Genomic DNA, 26609 nt, shown 5'->3' with positions numbered 1-26609 from the left:
ATTTCCCCTCACTTCCTCCAACAAGCAATTTTTCCTTCTCTGATGTAGTCTGATGCCCTTTGCTATTGATTACGATGTAATTAATGCAGAGAAGTTGGGTTGAGAGATAATTTTAATTACTATATGCATGTGTCATACAGCTGCGTGCCTAAAGCAATATCCAATATCCACTCAAGTGGAAAACTATGTGAATTTAAAACTGAAACATAGCCTAGTATCCCAGAATACTGCTGAATGAAAATTTATTTACAATCTTATCTAAAATTTTTGGGAGTAGGGAGTGGTAATCTGCGAACATTGGCAGTAATTGAGAGATATTTACATTTGTTTTGGTTATGGTCAGGAATTCCTTGTGCCGCACAATGTAAGATCTTGTTTGAGAATCCACCAGCATTGGTCCAGATGATTGCTTTTACATTAGTTGTTACTGTGCATCATAGCATCTCCCTCCCAAAATTTCCATTCCCTGGATATTACATTGATATCACATATATAATGAATATGGTGACACCTTCCCCTTAAAGTTCGCAACTTTAGTTTGCAGATGAGAGCAAAGTGGATGGTATCGTAGATAGCAAAATGATTATCAAAAATTACACCAAGGTCTTGATCAGTTGGGTAAGTGGGTTGAGGAGTGGCTAATGAAGTGTTGAATTTAGATTTTAGATTTAGAGATGCAGCGCGGAAACAGGCCCTTCGGCCCACCGAGTCTGCGCCACCCAGCAATCCCCGCACATTAACACTATCCTACACACACTAGGGACAATTTACCCAGTCAATTAACCTACATACCTGTACGTCTTTGGAGTGTGGGAGGAAACCGAAGATCTCGGAGAAAACCCACGCAGGTCACGGGGAGAATGTACAAACTCCGTACAGACGGCGCCCGTAGTCAGGATCGAACCTGAGTCTCCGGCGCTGCATTCGCTGTAAGGCAGCAACTCTACCGCTGCGCCACCATGCCGCCCTAATTTTGGGAAGTCAAACCACCGCAGGACCTACAGAGTCCTGGGGAGGGTTGCAGAGCAGAAGGATCTTGGAGTGCACATATATGCTTTCTTGAAAATGGCATCACAGGCAGATAGGGTGGTCAAGTAGGTTTTCGGTACATTGGCTTTCATCAGTCAGGGTATCGGGTATAGAAGTTGGGATATTACGTTACAGTTGTACTAGACATTGGTGAGACCTTGGTTGGAATATTGGTCATCTTGCTTTTTGGAAAGATGTTGTTAAGCTGGAAAGAGTGTAGAGAAGAATTACGAAGATGTTGCCAAGACTTAAGGCCCTCAAGTTGAGGGCCTGAGCTATTGAGAGCAGTTGGGCAGGCTAGGACTTTATTCCTTGGAGCCTGGAGGATAAAGGACATTCTTATAGGTGTCTGAGAATTCCACATGCTGGCTATAGAATCAACTTTGAGATGTACAATATATGCTTTTTCTTTTAATACCTTTTTTTCTTGACAATTTCCAAATTAGGCCTAGTTGAATCAACTTTAGTGAGGACTGATGCTTCAGCCAGCATGGATATTTTTTAATATTTGCATCATTGAGAAAACTCAATTAATATATATATATTCCTTTATTCGTCCCACACCGGGGAAATTACATGTTGCCTGTTCATGTTTATGAATTGATGTACTGAATGTTATTTACCAATAATGTTTCTGGGTGCCCTTTGCTCATCTGGTTCCATCGATATTCATTTATTTTCCAGTGGGATCTTTTTTGTAACACAAGGAACATTCGGACAGTTGACTTGTGAATGGCAGTACAGCTTTGAAGAATTCACTAAGGAGCCTTTCATTGTCGATGGACGGAGATTGCGCATTGAAGCCAAAGTAAGAGCATGCTTAATTCTACTCTGAGCAATGTTTAAAAAAAAGTATTTGATCACATCACTTTCACATGTATGTATACAGTTGTCATCAGGAAGTAGCAACAATTCATTCAAACTCCCTTTGACTACTGCTCTCGTATAGGAAACTTGTCTAGTTTATTTCTAATATTTTATTTAACGCTAGATCATAGTTCTTACTCTGTTGTAACTTGGAACGAATGACAATGATGGTGTTATTTGAAAGGGTATAATCATTTAAATTAATAAGCATTCTTATGGTCACTTGCAAACGCTTCCTCAATGATTTGTAAGGTCATTTTCAATATGGTGGTAGCTTCTGAGTTGTCTGTAACACTACTAAGGTCCCCTGTATACACCGATCAGCCAAAACATTATGCCCTGATGAGCCAAAGCATTATGACCACCTGCCTCATTTGCTGTTGGTCCTCTGTGTGCAGTCCCATACGCAGCAGGGTGCGATGCATTGTGTATTGTGACACATTCCTACCGTGACCACCATTAAAATTTTCTGTGACTTGTGCTACAGTAGACCTTCTGTCGGTTCGGACCAGACGGGATAGCCTTCGTTGCCCTCGCGCATCGATGAGCCTGTCGCCAGTTTGTGGTTTGTCCCTCCTGGGTCAGTGTCGGTAGGTACTCAACACTGCTGACCGGGAGCACCCCACAAGCCTTGCTGTTTCAGAGATGCTCTGACCCAGTCGTCTGGCCATAACAATTTGACCCTTGTCAAAGTCGCTCAGGTCTTTATTCCTGCCCATTTCTCCTGCATCCAACACATCAACTTCAAGAACTGACTGTTCACTTGCTGCCTAATATATCCCGCCCCTTGACAGGTGCCATTGTAACAAAATAATCAATGTTATTCACTTCCTGTCATTGGTCATAATGTTTTGGCTGATCGGTGTATGTCTGGTTCCCATTCCTGAAAACTGGTTGTATCCTGGAAATAAACAAACATTATGTGGGAGTGATCACGGAAACAGCAGTGTCTGGAGAGCGAGCAGTTCACGGGAAGGGTGGCTGCAAGCCAGCCTCGCTGGCTCATGAGTGAGCGATCTAGTCAGCTCAGCGATCCCACCTCTGCTCGGTTCAACCCACCCCATCTTTGTTGTGGTCACGTGTAGAGTGTGTTAGGAAGAAGAGAAGGCAAGCAGAAATGTCAATTTTCCACTCAGCAAAAAGAGACCTGCTGCTCCAAAGCACCCAGCAGATCCATCCCCATCAGCTCAATCGTATATGCAGGATGTCCATAAATTGGACGTTTGGAACCAGTGGGAGTCCTGTCCTAACTCAAATGTTAATGGCAAAACCTGGTTCCACTCACTGTTGCCATAGCCCAGTCTTTGCTGCCTTAAGCTGAGGAAAGTGGAACTGGCTCTTGCTTTGTCCAACCATATCGAACCTGGAAGCACTCGTACTCCAATTTCTTTCATATCTGTTCACTATTCCAGAATCATCTGACATGCGTCAGAATCATCTGACCAACCTGCGTTTATATGCTATAAAGCCATCCTCTCTGCAATCCATCTCTATTCCCGGTTCCGTCACTCTCACATCCAGCTTCATTGTCACCGAGATTGCGTTCTTAGCACTATTTCAGTCTTCTCCAAATTCAATGTGACTCAACCCATATATTTGTGTTTTAAGTCCCCAAATCATCTTTTCCATAATTCTCATTTCTTATTCTCTGCATTCTAATTCCATTGAACTAAGATGATAAATTGTGCCCTTTTCTTTGCTGCTGTACATTCTTCAGTGGAAATCTGGTGTCTTTTTGCCATTTATTGTTCCCCCCCTTTTTTAAAAAATGACTGCTACACCTACCCTCCCACCCCCTAATCCTTCAATTTATTGACTCCCAAATCTCTGCTAGGAATGATGGGGGGAAGAAAAAATGTGGGGTCGAGTGTTACTTAAAATTGCCAATTTAAATATTCATACTGTTAGGTTGTAAAGTACCCACATGGAATATGAAATCCTATTCTTCCAGTTTGTATGTGGTCTCACTTCTGGTAATGGAGGAGGCCCAGGACAGGATCAGTTGTGACTGTATGGCAAATGAAGTTCCTCATGTGTTGCAATAGACAATAGACAATAGGTGCAGGAGTAGGCCATTCAGCCCTTCGAGCCAGCACTGCCATTCAATGCGATCATGGCTGATCACTCTCAATCAGTACCCCGTTCCTGCCTTCTCCCCATACCCCCTCACTCCGCTATCCTTAAGAGCTCTATCCAGCTCTCTCTTGAAAGCATCCAACGAACTGGCCTCCACTGCCTTCTGAGGCAGAGAATTCCACACCTTCACCACCCTCTGACTGAAAAAGTTCTTCCTCATCTCCGTTCTAAATGGCCCACCCCTTATTCTCAAACTGTGGCCCCTTGTTCTGGACTCCCCCAACATTGGGAACATGTTATCTGCCTCTAATGTGTCCAATCGCCTAATTATCTTATATGTTTCAATAAGATCCCCCCTCATCCTTCTAAATTCCAGTGTATACAAGCCCAATCGCTCCAGCCTTTCAACATACGACAGTCCCGCCATTCCGGGAATTAACCTAGTGAACCTACGCTGCACGCCCTCCATAGCAAGAATATCCTTCCTCAAATTTGGAGACCAAAACTGCACACAGTACTCCAGGTGCGGTCTCACCAGGGCCCGGTACAACTGTAGAAGGACCTCTTTGCTCCTATACTCAACTCCCCTCTCCAAAATGGTTGCTTCGTCTACAATTGGTCTTGCCAATGAAAAGGAGGCTTCATTAGGAGCACCGAATGCAGTAGATGAGGTGAGAGAAGGTGCATGGGAACCTCTGTCTCACCTGCAAGGCCAGCTAGGATCCTTAGATAGAGGTAAGAGAGATGGTGGTGGGGCAGGTTTTACTTCTGCTGCGGTTGCTGGGGAAAGTACCTGGGGAAGAGGTGGTTTGGGTGGGATGAAATATGTGAACCAATGTATTGCAAAGGGAGCGGGAGGGATGTATTCAACAGTTAGATATAGCTCTGAGGGCTAACGGAATCAAGGGATGTGAGGAGAAAGCAGGAACGGGGTACTGATTTTGGATGATTGGCCATGATCGTACTGAATGGCGGTGCAGGCTCGAAGGGCCTACGCCTTTACCTTCTTTCTCTCTGTTTCTGTGTCTCCACGGCAAGGAGTGGGGACGGGAAGGCATGATTAGTGATGAGATCAAGTTCCAGGTGACGGAATTGCCATATAACCATATAACAACTACAGCACGGAAACAGGCCCGTTCGGCCCTACCAGTCCACGCCGACCACTCTCCCTGACCTAGTCTCATCTACCTGCACTCAGACCATAACCCTCTAATCCCCTCTTATCCATATACCTATCCAATTTACTCTTAAATAATAAAATCGAGCCTGCCTCCACCACTTCCACCGGAAGCCCATTCCATACAGTCATATCATGATGCTTGGGAGGCGGAGGCTGGTGAGGTGAAAGGTAAGGACCAGGGGAACCTATTCCATCTAGCGGGATTAAGAGCAGCACTGTGGAGTACGGAAGCAGCACATGTGAGGGACCCATTACAACACCAGAGGGGGAACCACATTTCTTAAATAAAGAGGACATCTCATATGCCCCAGAGTGGTAAATCTAATTTTGGGAGCAGATGTGGCAGAGACAAATAAATCGAGAGTAGAGGATGGCGTCCTTGCAAGATTCAGGGTGGGAGGAGGTGTAGTCAAGATAATTGTGGGAGTCGGTGAGTTTAAAGTAGACTTTGATGAAGTCAGAGACGTCAAGAAAGGGGAGAGAGTCCAAGTGAAATCGAGCGCAGGGTGGAAGATAGTAGTAAAGTTGATTTAATCAGCAACTTCTGCACAGGTAGGGGAGGCAGCCGTTGATGTAGTGGAGAGAGAAAGTTGGCAATGGTGGTTGTTTATGTTTGGAACAAGAATTACTCAACATAACTAGTTGCGATGTAACTAGTAGAGTGGATAAGGGAGAACCAGTGGATGTGTTATATCTGGACTTCCAGAAGGCTTTCGACAAGGTCCCATATAAGAGATTAGTATGCAAACTTAAAGCACACGGTATTGTGGGTTCAGTATTGATGTGGATAGAGAACTGGCTGGCAGACAGGAAGCAAAGAGTAGGAATAAACGGGTCCTTTTCAGAATGGCAGGCAGTGACTAGTGGGGTACCGCAAGGCTCAGTGCTGGGACCCCAGCTATTTACAATATATATTAATGATTTGGACGAGGGAATTGAATGCAACATCTCCAAGTTTGTGGATTACACAAAGCTGGGGGGCAGTGTTAGCTGTGAGGAGGATGCTAGGAGGCTGCAAGGTGACTTGGATAGGTTAGGTGAGTGGGCAAATGCATGGCAGATGCAGTATAATGTGGATAAATGTGAGGTTATCAACTTTGGTGGCAAGAACAGGAAAGCAGACTATTATCTGAATGGTGGCCGATTAGGAGAAGGGGAGATGCAACGAGACCTGGGTGTCGTAGTACCCCAGTCATTGAAAGTAGGCATGCAGGTGCAGCAGGCAGTGAAGAAAGCGAATGGTATGTTGGCATTCATAGCGAGGGGATTTGAGTATAGGAGTAGGGAGGTTCTGCTGCAGTTGTACAGGGCATTGGTGAGACCACACCTGGAGTATTGTGTACAGTTTTGGTCTCCTAATCTGAGGAAAGACATTCTTGCCATAGAGGGAGTACAGAGAAGGTTCACCAGATTGATTCCTGGGATGGCAGGACTTTCATATGAAGAAAGACTGGATAGACTCGGCTTGTACTCGCTGGAATTTAGAAGATTGAGGGGGGATCTTATAGAAACTTACAAAATTCTTAAGGGGTTGGACAGGCTAGATGCAGGAAGATTTTTCCCGATGTTGGGGAAGTCCAGAACAAGGGGTCACAGTTTAAGGATAAGGGGGAAGTCTTTTAGGACCAATAGACAATAGAGACAATAGGTGCAGGAGGAGGCCATTCGGCCCTTCGAGCCAGCACCGCCATTCAATGTCATCATGGCTGATCATTCTCAATCAGTACCCCGTTCCTGCCTTCTCCCCATACCCCCTGACTCTGCTATCCTTAAGAGCTCTATCCAGCTCTCTCTTGAATGCATTCAGAGAATTGGCCTCCACTGCCTTCTGAGGCAGAGAATTCCACAGATTCACAACTCTCTGACAGAAAATGTTTTTCCTCATCTCAGTTCTAAATGGCCTGCCCCTTATTCTTAAACGGTGGCCCCTTGTTCTGGACTCCCCCAACATTGGGAACATGTTCCCCGCCTCTAACGTGTCCAACCCCTTAATAATCTTATACGTTTCGATAAGATCTCCTCTCATCCTTCTAAATTCCAGTGTATACAAGCCTAGACGCTCCAGTCTTTCAACATATGATAGTCCCGCCATTCCGGGAATTAACCTAGTAAACCTACGCTGCACGCTCTCAATAGCAAGAATATCCTTCCTCAAATTTGGAGACCAAAACTGCATACAGTACTCCAGGTGCGGCCTCACTAGGGCCCTGTACAACTGCAGAAGGACCTCTTTGCTCCTATACTCAACTCCTCTTGTTATGAAGGCCAACATTCCATTGGCTTTCTTTACTGCCTGCTGTACCTGCATGCTTCCTTTCAGTGACTGATGCACTAGGACACCCAGATCTCATTGTACGTCCCCTGTTCCTAACTTGACACCATTCAGATAATACTCTGCCTTCCTATTCTTACCACCAAAGTGGATAACCTCACACTTATCCACATTAAACTGCATCTGCCATGCATCCGCCCACTCGCACAACCTATCCAAGTCACGCTGCAACCTCATAGCACCTTCCTCACAGTTCACACTACCACCCAGCTTTGTATCATCCGCAAATTTGCTAACGGTACTTTTAATCCCTTCATCCAAGTCATTAATGTATATTGTAAATAACTGCGGTCCCAGCATCGAGCCTTGCGGTACCCCAAGATGAGAACATTTTTTTTCCACAGAGTGGTGAATCTGTGGAATTCTCTGCCACAGAAGGTAGTTGAGGCCAGTTCATTGGCTATATTTAAGAGGGAGTTAGATGTGGCCCTTGTGGCTAAAGGGATCGGCGGTATGGAGAGATGGCAAGTTCGGGATACTGAGTTGGATGATCAGCCATGATCATATTGAATGGCGGTGCAGGCTCGAAGGGCTGAATGGCCTACACCTGCACCTATTTTCTATGTTTCTATGTAACCAACATGAAGACAGCATAGCTGGGGCCTGTGCAAATATCCATGGCTACATCTTCAATATGAAGAAAGTGAGTGGAGTCAAAAGACGTTGTTGAGGGTGAGGTCAAGTTCTGCCAGGCAGAGGAGGGTGCGAGTACAGGGGAACTGATTGCGTCTCTGTTCAAGGAAGATCCAGAGGGTCCTGAGACCTTGCTGGTGGGGGATGGGATGTGTCAAGGGATTGGAGTTTCACGGTAAAGACGAGGCGATGGGGGCCAAGGAATTGAATGTTATTTAGATGTTGAAGAGCGTGTGAGGTGTCTTCAGTTCAATTTAGTTTATTGTCATGTGTATCACGGTACAGTGAAAAGCTTTTGTTGCGCGCTAACCAGTCAGCAGAAAGACAATACATGATTACAATCGATCCATTTACAGTGTATAGATACATTGTAAGGGAATAACGTTTAGTGCAAGGTAAAGCCAACAAAGTCCGATCAAGGATAGTCCGAGGGTCATCAAAGAGGTAGATAGTAGTTCAACACTGCTCTCTGATTGTGGTAGGATGATTCAGTTGCCTGATAACAGCTGGGAAGAAACTGTCCCAGAATCTGATGGTGTGCGTTTTCACACTTCTATACCTTTTGCCTGAAGGGAGAAGAGGGAGTGGCCAGGGTGCGGCTCGTCCTTGATTATGCTGTTGGCCTTGCCGAGGCAGTAGGATCTTGGATGTAGGTCATAAGAGACGACCGGGTGAGATAGAATCAAGGTATTTGGAGATGAGTTGGGTAGAGAATGAGTAGGCAGAAACAATTGGCTTGCCAGGGCAATCCTGCTTATGGATTTTAGAAATAGGTAGTATGGAGCTGGAGAACTATAAAGTTGGAGGAGAATGGTCCGAGATGATGAGATCGGTGACAGTCTGGGAGACGGTGGTCTGGTATTCATCCCTGGGGGTATGATCAAATGGTGATTCTGAGGAGATGTCTGAGTGCTGGCGACTGGTCTCAGCATGATAGAGGTAAGTCTGACTGACGACAACTGCCCCTCCATTGTATGTGGATTTGATAACAATATTGTAATTGTAAGTGAATGAGCCAAGGGGGGTAAAATTTGAGTGGGTATGGCCAGTGGGGAAATCAAGACAGTTAATATGAAGGAAGGAAATGCAGATGCTGGTTTAAACCGAAGATAGACACAAAAAGCCAGAGTAACTCAGCGGGTTAGACAGCATCTCTGGAGAAAAAGAATAGGTGACATTTCAGGTCGAGAGATATCGAACAAACTAGACCAAGTGAACCCATTGGGCCCAAACCTCTCCTGCATTGGTGCAGCACCTTCTCCCCACTTCCCTCCCTCCCACCCCCCTTATTCTCCCTCCTCCCCCCTCCCTCCAACTCCCTCGGAGATAAATTTAAATTTTAAAATGTGAATACCTTTAAAAATATAACACCGAATTCAATGAAACTTCTTCCATTAGCACCAAAGGGACGACGGTGAGTAAGGTGGGCCTAAAATTGTCGCGCTATCGTGTACCGTTTTGGCCGTAGTTCCGGAACAAACGAACGAGTTTTAGTATATAGATGAATGAGATATGCAAAACAAAAAAGATGATAAAGGAAACAGATAATTGTTGGCTAGGGACTAGGTGAAAACAAGTTGCAGACAATGAGACTCAACAAGATGACGTTGAAGCTAGTACCTTGAGTGGGGGGGGGGAATAGAGAGTGGGGGGGGGGGAATAGAGAGTGGGGGGATGCAACGGTTACTTGAAGTTAGAGAAATAAATATACAAACCACTGGGTTGTAAGCAGTATAAAGGTAAAGCCTTTGCTGAGGGCAGATTGTTCTTTCTGGAGAGGGGAAGGTTTATTAGTTCTATTCAGCTATTTGTATTTTCATGGACTGCTGCTAGCAGATGTTTTAATACAGTAAAGAATGCTGTTAAATCGTGAAGCTGCAGGTCATGTTTCACAGGAAACTAGGTTTAAAAATACATTGGTCGGCACAAAATGCTGGAGTAACTCAGCGGGACAGGCAGCATCTCTGGTGAGACGGAATGGGTGACATTTTGAGTCGAGACCCTTCTTTAAAAGGACATTGTTTGGTTTGGGCTATTTAATGTCATACTAACATTGGCCCCATTTTCTTGAAGGAACGGGTCAAATCTGTCTTCCATGCAAAAGAATATGGAAAAATTGTAAACTTCAAATCTGAAGCTGATGCAAAGGTACTGTTTTTTTACACTACCATTTTGACCTGCTTACACTTCTGGGATGAAATGTATTAAGCGATTTGTAAGTAGTTTAACTGCATTCTCTTGTTTCAACATGTTGCAGCCACATCCACATAGCTTCATGTGTGTATGCATAGTGTACAGGCATACACACGCACTCACCTGTACAAATACATAAACACACAGTACATACGCGAGGCATGCACAAGCAAGTATATGGGAGCATACGAGTGTGCATGGACACTAGCCATAAGTGACAGGAGTAGAATTAGGCCATTCGGCCCATCAAGTCTACTCCGCCATTCAATCATGGCTGATTTATCTCTCCCTCCTGACCCCATTCTCCTGCCTTCTCCCCATAATCTCTTGACATCTGTACCAATCAAAAATCTATCTATGCTTTAAAAATATCCAGACTTGTCCTCCACAGCTTTCTGTGGCAAAGAATTCCACAGATTCACCACCCTCTGACTAAAGAAATTTCTCCTCATCTAAAAGAACGTCCTTTAATGCTGATGATGGTTCCAAGGAACTTAAATGACTCCACAGATGTGACTGTGGTGTTGTTGATGGTGAGTGGGGGGAGAGGAGGGGGAGCTTTTCGAAAGGTGTATGTGAACACAGGCTCAAATAAAGGCACACTTGCATGTAGGCGGGCCCTCACAAACTTGATCATGGATGCGTGGGTGTGCATAGGCATACTCTGAAAACGGACGCAAGCGGGGGGGGGGGGTGGTGTTGGGGGCATTTGGGCACGCAATAGTCCGAACAGGTGCATGCGTTCTACATGTATAGGAACGAACTGCGGATGCTGGTTTAAATCAAAATGCTGGAGTAACTCAGCAGGACAGGCAGCATCTCTGAAGAGAAGGAATGGGTGACATTTCGGGTTTGATCAAGACTGATTCAGTGTGAAGAAGGGTCTCGACCCGAAACGTCACCCATTCCTTCTCTCCAGAGATGCTGCCTGTCCCGATGAGTTTCTCCAGCATTTTCTGGCTACGGGTGTGCATGCAAATGATCTCCCTCACGTGGGCATACTGGGCAAATGAACATGAATGGGTGCACACGAGGGCATGCATTTGAGCACCTGCGCGCCATGGCACAAGTGCGCTTTGTGCACCTGTGCCTTGTAAGCCCGCCATGTGTACCCATGCTCGTGTCCCGCATACGTGCACAGCTGTCTTCGTTCACACGGTCATGCATGGGCGGGCATACATATGGCACAAGTGCAGATGCTCAGAAGATAATACAAGAGCTCACATGCATACGAGTGCAAGCGTGAGAATATACAAGGGAACGTGTGCCCACATACATACACAAGCGAGTTCATGAGCACACAAGACCGTGTAAGGGTGCATGCGTATACAGACGCAAAAGAGCAGGGGCCCGCATAAGCACATGGGAATACAACCAAGTACATTGGCGCACATGGGTTTAAGTAGGCACATGAACTTTACTTTAAAACATCACAAAATGCTGGAGTAACTCAGCAGGTCAGGCAGCATCTAGGAGAGAGGAATGGGTGACGTTTCGGGTCGAGACCCTTCTTCAGACTGAACTTTTACTTTAGACTTTAGAGATACAGCGTGGAAATGGGCTCTTTGCCACTGGGTCCACGCCGACCTGTAATCATCCCATACACCATCCTACACACTAGGGACAATGTTTTAATTTACCAAAGCCAAGTAGAGAGGAAGCCGGAGCACCCACAGAAAACTCACGTAACCATCGGGAGAATGTACAAACTCTGTACAGACAGCATCGTAGTCAGGATTGAGCCTGGGTCTCTAGCAGTCAGGCAGCAACACTACCGCTACACTATCGTGCCGCCCTAGAACATGGGATCACAGGAGAGTACACAGGTACACATGAGTGAGAGACTGCACTAGGTGCACAGGTGGGTCTTGAACACAGGAGGCATGCACAGGGTGTAGGCCAGACCTGGGCACACATAGGCATGCAAGCACATGCACGCAAGTGCACTGTGTACGTGCTAGTATGTGCACTGGTTCTTGCCCCTGTACTAACCCGTATGCGCTAAAATGGACATTCGCAATCGGGCTAGTGCGTACATAGTCACAAGTGGGCACACTAGTGCACACATGGGGGGGAGAATAAAGCATACATGAACCCACACATGGGGGCACTTAGAGGCAGGCACATATGCAAATGGTCATGTGCACTCTTGTATACGCTCGTGCCTGTGTTTGCATGCACATGTAAGTGTGCACACATGAACCTGATCATTAGGCTGCGTACACGGGAATGAGCGCATACATTGTGTACTAGGGCACACACAAGCATGTGCACATAAGCGGCATACATGCGCGCAGGTGTGCACTATATATGCTCATGTTTCCTTGTCAGCGGTCGTTTGTACGCACTCATGTGCCTGCGTTTGTCTGCTCGTGTGTATGTGGAGGCGGGTGTGTACACAAGCGGGCATGTACTTACAAAATGCTGGAGGCAGCATCTCGGGAGAGAAGGAATGGGTGACGTTTCGGGTCGAGACCCTACTTCAGAAGTCTGAAGAAGGGTCTCGACCCGAAACGTCACCCATTCCTTCTCTCCCGAGATGCTGCCTGACCTGCTGAGTTACTCCAGCATTTTGTGAATAAATCGATTTGTACCAGCATCTGCAGTTATTTTCTTATACGGGCATGTACTTACATGGACAAGCGGGTACGGGCCATGCAGAGGCCGTACAGTTTGTACATTCTCCTGATGGTTACATAGGCACAGGTGTGCCTGCTTCTGCGTGTACCCTTCCACTCACGTTCACAAGAGTGTACATACAAGGATGCATGTGTACATTGGCTCACATGGGTGCAACTTCGTTTGGTCTCAACTTCTCTACAACAGCGAGACCAAACGCAGGCTCGGCGATCGATTCGCTCAACACCTTCGCTCAGTCCGCCTTAGCCAACCTGATCTCCCGGTGGCTCAGCACTTCAACTCCTGCTCCCATTCCCAGTCTGACCTTTCTGTCATGGGCCTCCATAGTCATAGTGAGGCTCACTGCAAGTTGGAGGAACAGCATCTCATATTTCGCTTGGGCAGCTTACACCCCAGCGGTATGAACATTGATTTCATACTTCAGATAGTTCCTCTGCCCCTCTCTTTCTCCTCACCCTTTTCAGTTCTCCCACTGTCTCCTACTACATCCTATCTTTGTCCCGCCCCCTCCCCTGACATCAGTCTGAAGAAGGGTCTCGACCCAAAACGTCACCCATTCCTTCTCTCCTGGGATGCTGCCTGACCCGCTGAGTTACTCCAGCATTTTGTGATACCAACCTATGAAGGTAAGCATGCCACCTGCCTTCATCATTACCCTATGCAAGTGTTGGTAATTTCAGGAAACTGGACTTGAAGCCCAAGCTGTTTATGAACATTGCTTAGCTCCCTACCATTTTATATACACAACCTTATTTGGCTTCCCAAAAGGCATCTTGCTTGGATTAATGTCCTTCGGCCAACACTGCCCAATTTTTCCTCTGATCAATATCCTGCTGTTACCTTGGACAACCTTCCTCATTATCCATAAAACCACCAAATTTCATGTAATCTGTAAACTTATTAAAGATGCCCCATAAATTAGCAACACGTTAATAACAGTACTGGTTCCTGCCGTATACCAGTGGTTGCAGACTTCCAGTTAGAAAAGTAATCTTCCAGCTATAAAAGTAACAGAATAACCGCTTCTGAATAGTAACATCATTAAAAGTACAAACTCGTATTACTAGCTAAACATATTTTATTTAATTTTTCGGCCTCAATCTTCACTTTTGTTCCCTTTAGTGGATTCTGGGAAAACTCCAAGAAGTGAAAGAGAGTGGAACACACAATCAACATCCAAAGACATGAATAAGTGTTATAAATGTCATAACAATCACATCTATTAACTAGACTTTTATTTACTAAATTAATCAAATTTAATTGAACCTTGTACCTATCTACGATGTAAACAGCAATAGGGGATTTGTAATCTATTTTGATTTATAATCATCTATATTTTAGTTCCTCCATTGTTGTTCAGTATATTTTAATGGGAATTTAAAATTCTCAACTGTATGATAATGCTATTGTATTTTTTCAGTGGTTATCATTTATCAGTTCTAGATGCTTAAGCACTGAATTATTCTGAATTCTTCAGAATAGAATGAAACACATTCAACAATAGTCATAGGCTAATTTCCCAAAGTTAATAAAGCCTTCAGAGTATTTGTGTGACACTTGGGCGAGTCCCTTTCCGACAAACGTGCCAACATTTTGTTGTTATCTTCAGTGACACAATTTTATATTACAGATCATGCCCAGGTTACAGCAAGGTTCCGTCCCAATAAACTGTTTGTAACAAGGACAATAGACAATAGGTGCAGGAGTAGGCCATTCGGCCCTTCGAGCCAGCACCGCCATTCACCGCAATCTGTACCTCGTTCCTGCCTTCTCCCCATATCCCGTCACTATCATTAAGAGCTCTCTCTTGAAAGCATCCAGTGAATTGGCCTCCACTGCCTTCTTTGGCAGAGAATTCCACAAATTCACAACTCTCTGAGTGAAAACGTTTTTCCTCATCTCCATTCTAAATGGCTTACCCCTTATTCTTAAACTGTGGCCCCTGGTTCGGGACTCCCACATCGGGGACAGTTTGTAAGTTAGAAATGCAGCTGTGAACAGTTGCCCCAAAGCAGAAGATGCCTGCAGCCCCGCAACAGCTGGTGGGGGGACCTGTACCAAGTAATTTATTGACAAGGTGAATTGAGGTATTTGACACCTACTTTAAAATCATGAAAGAAACATTGACCAACATTGTTTTCAAGGAAAAAAATGTGTTAGCTTATTGAAAAGCAGTAAACAAGATTTTTTTTTTAAAGCTGGTAACAATTGGTAAAACTGCTCAAATTAATTTATTTTGGATAGGCTCTCTCCAATTTCTTCTCCTGCCTTTTAGCCCATCTATTCCCAGATCATTTATCATAGGTGGGTACACAATTGCAAATACTTAATCATGCTCCTTAGTAAATGCTATTTATACACAAAGCTCTTAAAAACAGTATTGGAGAGAAGTTTTAACTGCAGTCAAAACCAATTTGGTGAGAATTCCAACTGATCTGGACATTTTCTTTCTTTACTTAATCTATGTTGGAATTCTAATGCGTTAAAAATTCTACTTCTAAAAATGTTCTCAAAATTGAGAACCGAGTTCAATATTTTCCAATCTCTTTCATTATTACCTGTCCTGTTTTCAATAAGTACACATTGTTAAATTCAGCCAGACATTTAAAGAAAATTGTGCTTTTATTTCAATTTGATCACAGATAACTTTGATAAACAGGTTTACTAATTTTAATAGTTTTGGTTATATTATAATCATGTTTAGCTGGTTTTAAATTGTCAAATAATAGAATATGCAATTTTTCTACAATTTTCATTATGTAGATGCACTCTCTTGTTTGGGGAAAAAATGTTGCTTAAGATTTTGTTGTGCTTTTTAATTGATACGAGTAGATAATTAAATCTGATGCAGTGTTATCCATTTTACTTTCCAGAGTCATCTGCCAAGAAAACTAATAACATTTAAAGTGAGAAGAGAGGGGTGGGACTGACAACATTTTTACAATCAATGTGAATTTTTAAGAGGAGTCCTCATTTTTATGTTGAAGTATGTGTTAAAATTAGAGCAAACACTTATAATAAATATTATGGATGCTGGAAATGAAATGGAAATACAAAATGATACTTTGCAGGTCGGGTAGCATCTGTGGAGGAACAGTCACGTATCAGACCAATGATTTTGCCTGAAGATGCATTAAAGATCCTGAAATCTGAAACTTGAAATATCAATTTTATTTTTCCTTACCACAGATGCTGCTTGGACTGTTCTGTTTTCAACCCACACATTTCTGTATCCCAAGGCAAAACAAATCCTATAGCACCATAAAATGAAGTGCAGGTGAACAGAATTGGTACCATTTAAAATTACACAACTGCATTTTTCCAGGAAATTCACACTTTCTTTAAAGTTTATTCGCTTTCATTTTGCTTGAAATTAGAATTATAGGTTTTGTGTATGGTCACATCTTGACTACAAGTTACTAAATGAATAAAAATACAGTACCAGGATTATTCTGCAGTCTTTTAATTTTGCCTGGCATGTGCATGGAAGTGGCTTGTTTTAATAATCATTTTACTGTAAATTTGGTATCTGAAAGACTTGAATAGTTTTCCCACACTTGGATTGTTTTCTCTGGAACGCCAGAGGTTGTGGGGAGACCTGATAGATTTGTTAAATTATGAGGGGCATAGGGAGGCTCAGTACCCTTTTCCCAGGATAGAAAATCAAATACTAGAGAGCTAGCTTTAAGGTGAGAGGGGCAAAGTTTAAAAGAGATGAGTGGGACAACTTCTTTTTTTCACAGGGGGTGGTGAGGATCTGGAACGTGCTGCGGGGGTTGGTGGTCAAGGCAGATACGATAATGGCATTTAAGAGACTTTTGGCCAGACATATGGACAGGCAGGGAATGAAGGAATTTGGATTATGTGTGGGTAGATAAGAGATGGTCTTGGTATCATGTTCGGCACAGACATTGTGGACCTAAGGGCCTGTTCTTGTGCTGTACTATTCTATTTTCTATATTTTATTTTACAGTTTATATTTGGTTTGTATAGTGTTTGCATTCCGGGAGGGCCAGTATCATGCTATACAGTTTATTGTGATTTAGTATTGGTGATTTATTTGTCATGATCAAATTCCAATGAGGCACCTGGAAAATTTAAATTCACTTAGTTAAATCTGGGAGAACCGTTAACATTCAGTTTCATTGTTCATGAAAGCAGCATATTATTAAAACACATCTGGTTTCCAAAGGTCCCAGGTATGCAAAGGTACACAGTATGTTCTTACACTGTATGTAACTTCAGAACCACAACACTTTAGTCAACTTGTAACTGAATTTCAAAGGCTCTTAGGGATGGGTAATAATTGCTGGCCTCGTCCCTATCAACCTGAGATTGACTTCAAATGCATGTGGCCACACATGGATTTAGACAAAAGCAGTCCACACCAAGCATTGTATAGATTACTGATGAAATAAATGACTAAATTGGTAACTTCTATAGTGAGGGATATGGTGGAATGCGAGGACCTGCATCTCCTTCTATGATGTTGAGTATGGTGTCTAAGGAAAGTGAAATTTTCTTTTGTAGCATCTACCTCCATGCACCTGCAAGTTCAATTATGCAGTAAGTTTCTAGGGACAAAGAATAGGATGTACTTCAAAATTACTTAAGGGCTCAGGCCAGAGATGGAAAAGGACAAAATAATGTCAAATCTACCCTCATACTGCCGGCTGTTAGATCCTGAGAACATCTTGAGTCTCAAATAGCAATGTCTTCCTTGTAAATTCTGTACCCAGGTAATGGACCTGGTGATATTTTCCATGTGCTGCAGCAAAATGTCAAACTCCTCAAATTCACTCTGCCATTAATAATTCATCAAATGTATTAAAATTTGTGTATGCATAGAAATTTATGTGAATTATTGTACTGGAAATATGACATTAACTCATGTTAATTAAAGGCCTATCCTTTCAACAATTCTCATATTTATTAGATAGAAACCAAGTTAATGAATTGAGTCACGATTTATTATTTTTTAGAGCTGCCACTTGTATAAAATGCTGTGTTTTTAAAGAAATTTATACTGCACCATGTGTGCCTTTGAGCAACAGGAAATTGTTCTGAAATTTGCTAATGCCCATCGTAAGTAAATGTACTACAGTGTAAACTGCATTATTGATAGTGTTTCTTACCAGTAATGCATAGCACATGAATATTTGACAAAGATTGAATACTGTAAACATTAGGATAATAAAACTTTAACTGCAGCAAAATTTTGTCCTCAGGAGAATTACAAGCTCAATTGCATCCAGGCACAGTGGGGTAAATGCTTTCACATGATCTTACTTGGTTTTCTGTGGCTCTTGCAATCCAAGTTATAGTAAATGACTTGAAGAACCTAAGCCAAAAAATTCATCCCACCCCATTCTTCAAAACTACTTTTCTTTGTAGACTAAATACCACCTTGACTGCATTTAAATAAAAAATATATACCCTTGCACATTGGTGTGATGTTTTGTGTATGTAGTTTTGCAACAAATCCCGTTGCCGGGCAGAGAGTGTCCACCAGGGGCATGGGCAGGCAAGAGTGCACAGGGAAGGGGAGAGGGAGTCACTCACCTCGGCCCCGTGCCGCCAGAGCGAACCTCTCCTGCAGCACATTGGCGAACGGACATCTTGTTGGACCCTCTGCTGCTGCGCTGCACCACGGGTCAGGCACGGGGCACGCCTGGACGGGTGGCGGTCCTCCCCGCAGGGAAGAAGCGCATCTATTAAAGTTAGTGGCAGTTTGTGGGCTCAGCAGGCCCCTCCCCCTCATTGGCCCCAAACCTCTCCTGCATTGGTCCGGCACCTTTTCCCTCCCCTGCCCCCCCAGTCCATCCCCCCTCAACCCCCCTCCCCATCCCTCCTCCCCCCACTCCATCCTCCAAGCTCCTCCTGCATTGGTCTCCCTCCCCACTGCACCCTCCCCCACTCTCCACCTTCCACTCCTCCCCCGTCACCCACCCTTATCTCAACCCCCCTTATCCCCCTCCCTCTCCTCACCCACTCCATCCCATCTGAACCGCCTCCCCCCTCACACCCACTCCATCCCCTCTCCCTCACCCACTCCTTCCCCCATCACTCGGGCGGGTCCCATTGTGACGTCAAATGCGTCTGACGGCCAGGGACTTGGAAAAGGTAATTCTTAAACTTTAAAAAATATGACCAATTTGAATGAAATGTGCATTAAGGTGACCCCAGGGCAATGATGAGTAAGGTGGTCCTAAAATTATCGTGTGACAAAAATAAGGAAGGATCAAACAAACAAGAAGAGAGTTTTAGTGATATATACTAGACTGAGGTGGACCCGTTGGGTCCAAATCTCTCCTGGGGCAACCATCCCCCAACTGATGATATTGCGGGCCCGGCCACCCTCTCCAACTGACGAAGCCCGTTGCCGTGCGGTGAGTGTCTCCCGGGGCCGTGGGGGGACAGGAAAGGGGAGAGGGTGCCACTCATCTCGGCCCCGTGCCGCCAGAGCAAGCTGTGGACCCAAAGCCTCTCCGGCGTTGGTCTAGCACCCTCCACTCCACCCCCCCAGTGCCGGGCTCAGCAACCCTACCAATCCATGCACCCGTTGGCGGGTGGGGAGCGTCCCCTGGGGCTGTGGGCGGGAGGGGAGTGTCCCCGGGGGCCGTGTAGGGCGCAGCAACCCTACCGATCCGTGGACCCATTGCCGGCAAAAGCCACTTATCTGCCCTGTGCGTGCAGTGTTGATTGGCGGCGAGGGACCCGCGCTGCACCACAGGAGGGGGGTCAGGCGTGAGGTATGCACATTTTTTTTAAAGGGGTAGCGCTCCCCCCGCCCCCGGTGGTCATCGTGAGCCCCCCTCATTGGCCGTCACTCGGGCGGGTCCCATTGTGACGTCACACACGGGACATGGCAAGAAATCGTTTTTTTTAGGTGATTTTTAAACTTAAAAATCTCTAACTTTAAGACCAATTTGAATGAAACCTGAATAAAAGGGTCCCCAGGACAAAGGTGAGTAAAGTGGTCCTAAAATTGTCACGCTATCATGTGACAGGGGCACAAATACAGTTCACAGGCATCGGCAAACCTTCCTCAGACAAACATCCCTCACTCAGACTAAGAGTTTTATTAATATACTAGACCGTTGGGTCCAAACCTCTCCTGCATTGGTTCAGCAACCCCCTCCCTCCTTCCCTATCCCCTTCACCCCACCCCCCCATCCCTCGGCGGGGACGGCCATCTTGTAGATCCTCTGCCGCTGCCATGCACTGCACCACGGGATGAAGGTCAGGCACGGGGCACGCCGGGACAGTCACACCACCAGAAATAAATATTAATTGTGAGGTAAACTCAGTTCATTTCTCAAAGACAATATTATGACCTCATTAATCCCAAACTAGCAAGAAAATAATATAGTAAACATAAGAACCAAGTTTGTGTTTAATTTCAGATTAAAACAGCAGCATTATCAAATAAGAAAGTTGTTTCAAAGTACATTTGAATTAATTATTGACCAATGAAACTTCACAATAATAAGTCAAAAATAAGATTCCCAATGATGTTTGGCCAGATGGTAACATTTAAAAAATGTAGTCCTTTTGATTTTGTACAGAGTAAAATATATGAACATTTGTAAAAACATGAAAATATATTTGAGTGTCACATAGCTATAATTCAGATAAGAAAGTTAATTTCAGTACCTTCTGATATCTGTTTCAGCACCTGCAAATATGGTATTTTGTATCTGATTGCTTAGGGGAAGAATGGTTTTTCTGTACCCTTGCTCAACTTTTAAAATAATATGTACAGAGGGGTTCTAATCTACAGCTGCCAAATAAAATTGAATCCGATTTCCAGCTGAAAAAAATAGTTTTACTGGCAAAATCAGAGATTGCTGAACATCACAGCATGCACGATATAAAATATCGACATTGTATGGAATTATCTGCTGAAATATACTTGCAAAATAATTTAATACAAATTACAGTCCACTTTTCGTGGACCCGAAAGTCAAGCGTACAAACAGACTTTTGTGTGACTGCATCCGTGACTTCATGATAGTGTATTTGCTTCTTAGTGGTGAGTAAAGTATGTCTCCGAGTGGGCACAGCGCAGTTTGAGAGAAGAGGGCCAAAAGCCGGAGATCATGGTCCATATTGGTACTAATAACATAGACAGGTAGAGATATATGGTCCAGGAAATAGAATTTAGGGAGAAGGGTAGCAGGTTAATAAAAAGGACCTCCAGGGACATAATCTCACTATTACTACCAATGCCATGTGCTAGAGACATGAAATAGTACAACCAATATATGGCTAAGGAGCTGGTGCAGGAGGGAGGGCTTCAGATAATAAGAAGTAAGTATTTTGAGTAAACCAACTTCTGGCATGGTGGGAATCATTTAATGAACAATTGCTCAGAGTTCAGGACTGGCAAGTTCCAGTAAGGTGGAGGGACATGGATGGCAGGTAAGCGAATCTTGCATGACCAAAGAGCTTGTCAATTTGATTTTTTTTTAAGTGTAATGTTTAGGAAGATGCAATCAGTTCAGAGCCTTTGAGGAATATAAAGATCGCAGGAAAGATCTGAAGCAAGTAACTAGCAGAGCCAAAAGAAGCCATGAAATGTCCTTGGCAAGGCAGATTAAAGAATATCCCGTCATTTTATACATAGATTAAAAACAAGAGGATAACTCGGGAGAAGGTAGGGCCACTCAAGGATAAATTAGGCAATGCTTGGAGTCAGAGGATGTAGGTGAGCTAGTAAACAGATAGTTGCATTGGTATTCACCAAGGAAAAGGACATGGGGGATAGTGAAATCACTGGGATATAATATATACCTTTTGACATCACGAAGGAAGGGCTCTTGGGTCCCTTGAAAAGTAATAATGTGGATAAATCCCCAGAGCCTGATGGGATCGATCCTAGGTTATTCAAAAAGGCAAGAGGAAATTGGAGAGAAGGCAGGTACAGGTTACTGTGCTGGATGATCAGCCATGATCATATTGAATGGCGGTGCAGGCTCGAAGGGCCGAATGGCCTACTCCTGCACCTATTTTCTATGTTTCTATGCTGGAGCCATAAAGAAGATCTTATTATTCTCTCTAGCTACAAGTGAGGTCCCGGAGGACTAGAGTAGCTAATGTTGTTCCTATGGTTAGAAAAAAGTAGGGAAAATCATTGAAATTATAGTCTGGTGAATCTTGCGTAAGTGTTAGGGAAGGTTTTAGAGGAGATTCTTAGAGATAGCATTTCCTCACATCTGGAAGAGAAGGGGCTATTTAAGGACAGTCAGCATAGCTCTGTCTTGGGCAGGTCATGTCTTACTAACTTACTAAGTTTTTGAGGATTTTTCTTTGAGTAGGACAGTGAATGTTGTCCACATGGATTTAGATGAGGCATTTGACAAGGTCCCTCATGGTAGCTGATCCGGAAGATTAAGATGCATGGGATCTATGTTGACTTGGTAGTTTGGATTCAGAACTAGTTTATCCACAGAAAACTGGGTGTTATGGTCGTGATTAGTATGGGTAAGTATGACTTAGAAGAGAATGTAGGCCAATTGGTTAGTACATTTGTAGATGACACAATAAATAGTGGAGTTGCAGACAGGGAGGAAGCCAGTCAAAGGATAAAGCAGATAGAGAACAGTTACAGATATGAACAGAAAATGTTAGATGTTGCACTTTGGGAGATCAAATGTAAGTGGAAAGTATACAATTAATAGCAGGACTCTTAACAGCATGGATGTACATTGAGACCTTGGGATCCAATTCATAGCTCCCTGAGTAGCACGACAAATAAGATAAGTAGTAAAGAAGGCCTATTATTTGCTTGCCTTCATAGGTCGAAGCATTGAGTACGAGACAAGTCATGTTGCAGCTTAATAAAACTTTAGTTAGACCACATTTTAAGTATTGTGCAGTTTTTGTCACCCCATTACAGGTAGGATATGGATGCTTTGGAGAGGATGCAGAAGAGGTTTACCAGGACGCTGCTTGGATTAGAAGGTATTGGCTACAAGGAGAGGTTGGACAAACCTGGATTGATTCGCTTGAATGTGTTATGGGGTGATCTGATATTGAGAAATGATGAGAGGCATAGATAGGCTATACAGTCAGAAATTTTCTCCAGGGAGGAAATGCCAAATAACTCCCCCTCTCATGTTAAAAAACTGCCATGAGTACTGATGGAAGGAGATATGATAGTGGCATGCAAGAGGCTTTTAGATAGGCACTTGAATATACAAGATAAGGAGGGATTTGGATCATGTACAGGCTCAAGGATTTAATTTATCATCATGTTTGGCTGCACAGTTCTATGCTATAGATCTTTGATGCAGTAGTTCATGTAAATTTTAAAGTGGGTGCAAGTAAAAGGACGGGGAATTCAGGTGTCAGTGAAAACAATGTTTATTCTAAACATAAGGATCCTAGTAGAAACATAAATAATCTTATGAAATCAACCATTACCTTCCATATGTAATAAAATACATTTCCAAAAAAGTCAATGCAATTTTGCCACGCTTAAGAAAAAATGAATTAATTTGTTATTAACATCAATATAACATCTCCTTCCTTTGCTTCTCAAAACCTCAATTCTAGTCACATTTTTCTTATTGTTGGAAACTGAGAAATTTTGCCATTGGGGATACTAGAACTGGCCTTAGCTCAGTTTCATTTCCTTTCGAACTGACAGTAGCACATTGCACATGAACAAGAAGCTTTTGTTTGCACAGCTGACAAAACTATTACCTGGACAGAAACTTTACCATGCAACATCTGGTGGTATGAGAGTCCAGGGGAGGGAAGAAGAAAGATAAAATTGAAAAAATATTTCAGACAAAATTCCATCTCCCTTCAAACTTCATTCTTAAGCTGGACAGAAATGGGATAAGGAGCAGGAAGCCAACCTTGGCTCAGGAGAGATACTGGCAAATTAAATACTTCAATAAGGCCAGCAGCCCCTTATTTAATCTGCTCCACATATTTGAATGTGGTCAGCTAGGTTGCTCATACCTCTAGAATCCCAATAGCTAAAGCAAGGTGGACCATTGTCACAGGAAACAATACATTCACTGCACTTTTTATGGGGGTCAGAAGAAGCTTATTTTCTCTCCATCTTCACTCCCCTAAAATTGTCTCTCAAGATAAGATTAGCAAACAGATCTTACTAGGTTTTGTAACCTTTTCCCGAGTACTCTCAATTTAATGAACAATATGCTTGCCAATCACAACGAATTCTAGACAGGGAACCCATTAGATCTAAAGATGGCTAATGTAGAATTAAAACTGCACATCATGCAGGGACCTCACCAAAAACCATCAAACCTGTCCCTGCTAATACACATGGCTGTATCTTAGATTTGATTTAATTTGGATTTTGTATAGCATGAATAACTAAATTAGATCCAAGTAAGAAGCACAAACTTGATTACGATGAACAAGAAACTAGACTACACTGGGTCCACAAGGTAATGCAACTTGATATGTGATTCATTAAATGATATTTATGGTGTTATAAAAAGCATAAACGAAAGATCTAGCACTTAGACTGACTACACACATGCATTATGCCTGCTGTTTCATGGAAAGACATGGCGAAGCACAGATTTTTTTTATACATCTGATATTCAAATTCAATGACATTTTGGCAATATTCAAAAACCGTCACATATTGCATAAATGGTAAAAATCCAATAAAAATGGATGCAAGACAGTGTTGAACTGGAAAAATTATGATCTCTAAAATATCTCTTTAAATATAAAACAGCAGTGACTGAAATTATAAAAGTCAAAATGAAATTACATGGCAAAATCATGCATTACAAATCATTATAGCTTCGAACTTCAAACAATTGTATAATTTTTTTTCTATCTAGCACTCCTACATTGTGGAAAAAGTCTGTACATTCCTTAAAATTTGCTGATAGTATATCATTTTGACAAATATTCCTATTTTACCATGATAAACAACTTTCAGAGCTAGAATATAGGATACATATTTACAGTGGCTTGCAAGCTTTGATGTACCAATGTGTAACTCCTTTCAGCTGCTGACAGAAGAAAGTCCTGTTAAGCAGTTTCTTCTAAATATTGCAATCCTGGCAAGATTAAGGTACACACTCAAAAGACAATCTGCATAGTAACAAGATTTCACTTCATCATGCGAACCTTTCAATGGTTTGAGGAAAAGTATTATACACTATTCCAGTCACAACCATACTAGCCATTCTTTGCTGATGAATTCCATCAATATCACATTCAATTTTGTCTACGGTGTTAAATTTTGCATTTCATGTGTTCAGTATACAATGCCATTAATGAGGGCAATAATTTATCTTCATATTTTAAATGTTGAAGGCATCTATGGTTTAATCACTCCAACATGGATTGATTGGATAACATTTTAAAATAAATTGAAGAAAGTAAAGATAGTTTATACAGCAATAATTCAGAGTTCTCTGTAAAATTGGTGATTACAAATGCTGCATGTGCTAAACGTAACCAAAATGATGCAAACTATACAAAATCTGGCACGTTTTACTTTAGGTAATTAGCTGCATTTAGTAAACCTCAGGACTCCAGGAATCCCACAATGTGTTTTTGATTGCTACGTATAAAACTAAAGATGGATGCATTCTTGCCATTTAGAAGAATCGTGAATCAATCACCTTTGGAAAAAAACATTTGTGTCTTTCAATAAGATCCTCAGGACGGTTTTAAAACAAACGATATTAAAGATAATAACATCTTCATTTGACTACGTTTTCATAAATTGTGTCAAATACAGCCAGCAGAATTTGTTTTATGCAAATAGAAGAACTCTTAACTATGTGAAGGAAAAATTCTGAATAGAATTGAGATCAACTCTGAAATGAAACATTTGCACTGATATCACCATGTTCTCTGGTAAATTAGTAACTTTACAGATACAACTTTAAACTTGCAAGTAAAAATAGACCATTACAAAAGTATTCAATGATGAAAAATGGGTTGCATGTCTTCTACACTAGGTTAAATTCCTTCAGGTTTAATTGTAGAATTGTGTCCTTGACAGCAGCAAAGACAAACCGTATATTTTCTGTATCTGTGGCACATGTGAAGTGAGAGTAGATGACCTTTTCTTTGTCTGGATTCTGATTCTGATAAGTCTTCAAAATGAAATCTCGTGCAGCTTTGGCATCTTGTTGAGGACCTGAAATACATTGAAATTACAGTAAATATATACAATGTTACTGAAGAAGGGTCTCGACCCAAAACGTTACCCATTCCTTCTCTCCATAGGGGGGCTGCAAAAGAGAAAATATACTGAATGCATGTTATAATGTTACAACAACAAATAAAGTGCAGATAACAAAAAAGTACAAGGACTGTATCATCTGGAAGATCAGGAATTCATCCATGGCATACGAGGGGTCCTTTCAAGAGTCTGATAAAAATGAGGAGAAGCTGTTCTTGAATCTGCTTCTATGCCGCCCTAGAGCACTGGCGCCGTACATGGCAGCCGCGCCAACTGCCTGTCTCATCTTTTTCACCTCTTGCTGTTTTGGTCTGTGTGTACTGTGTTTACTTGTATGTTTTTAGTGTACCTTTAGTTTTTGTATTATGTAAGGGGGGGGGTAAACCTTTTTATCTCTTTCCTCGATGGAGATGCGACTTTTTCATCGTAGCTCCGTCTGCACTGCGGCTTTAACATCATGG

At 42.9% G+C, this 26609-nt stretch overlaps 2 protein-coding genes across 3 annotated transcripts in view; one reads left to right on the top strand and one right to left on the bottom strand.

Moving 5' to 3' along the window:
• Window positions 1-18383, top strand: part of vps13a (vacuolar protein sorting 13 homolog A) — a 283176-nt gene extending 264793 nt beyond the window's left edge. For both annotated transcript variants that reach the window (XM_078396225.1, XM_078396226.1), the window contains 3 exons: window positions 1714-1837; window positions 10191-10265; window positions 14073-18383. In XM_078396225.1, coding sequence (XP_078252351.1) covers window positions 1714-1837; window positions 10191-10265; window positions 14073-14138 — 265 coding nt within the window. In that variant the 3' untranslated portion in view covers window positions 14139-18383. The remainder of the gene's footprint in view (window positions 1-1713; window positions 1838-10190; window positions 10266-14072) is intronic.
• A 2051-nt stretch (window positions 18384-20434) lies between these two features.
• Window positions 20435-26609, bottom strand: part of LOC144592032 (guanine nucleotide-binding protein subunit alpha-14) — a 104674-nt gene continuing 98499 nt past the window's right edge. The window contains exon 7 of the mRNA XM_078396224.1: window positions 20435-26103. Within this exon, the coding sequence (XP_078252350.1) occupies window positions 25913-26103 (191 nt within the window). The 3' untranslated portion in view covers window positions 20435-25912. The remainder of the gene's footprint in view (window positions 26104-26609) is intronic.

This window comes from Rhinoraja longicauda, chromosome 3, assembly GCF_053455715.1.
Source record: "Rhinoraja longicauda isolate Sanriku21f chromosome 3, sRhiLon1.1, whole genome shotgun sequence".
Lineage (NCBI taxonomy): Eukaryota > Metazoa > Chordata > Chondrichthyes > Rajiformes > Arhynchobatidae > Rhinoraja > Rhinoraja longicauda.
This window is presented reverse-complemented; position numbering and strand designations above follow the sequence as displayed.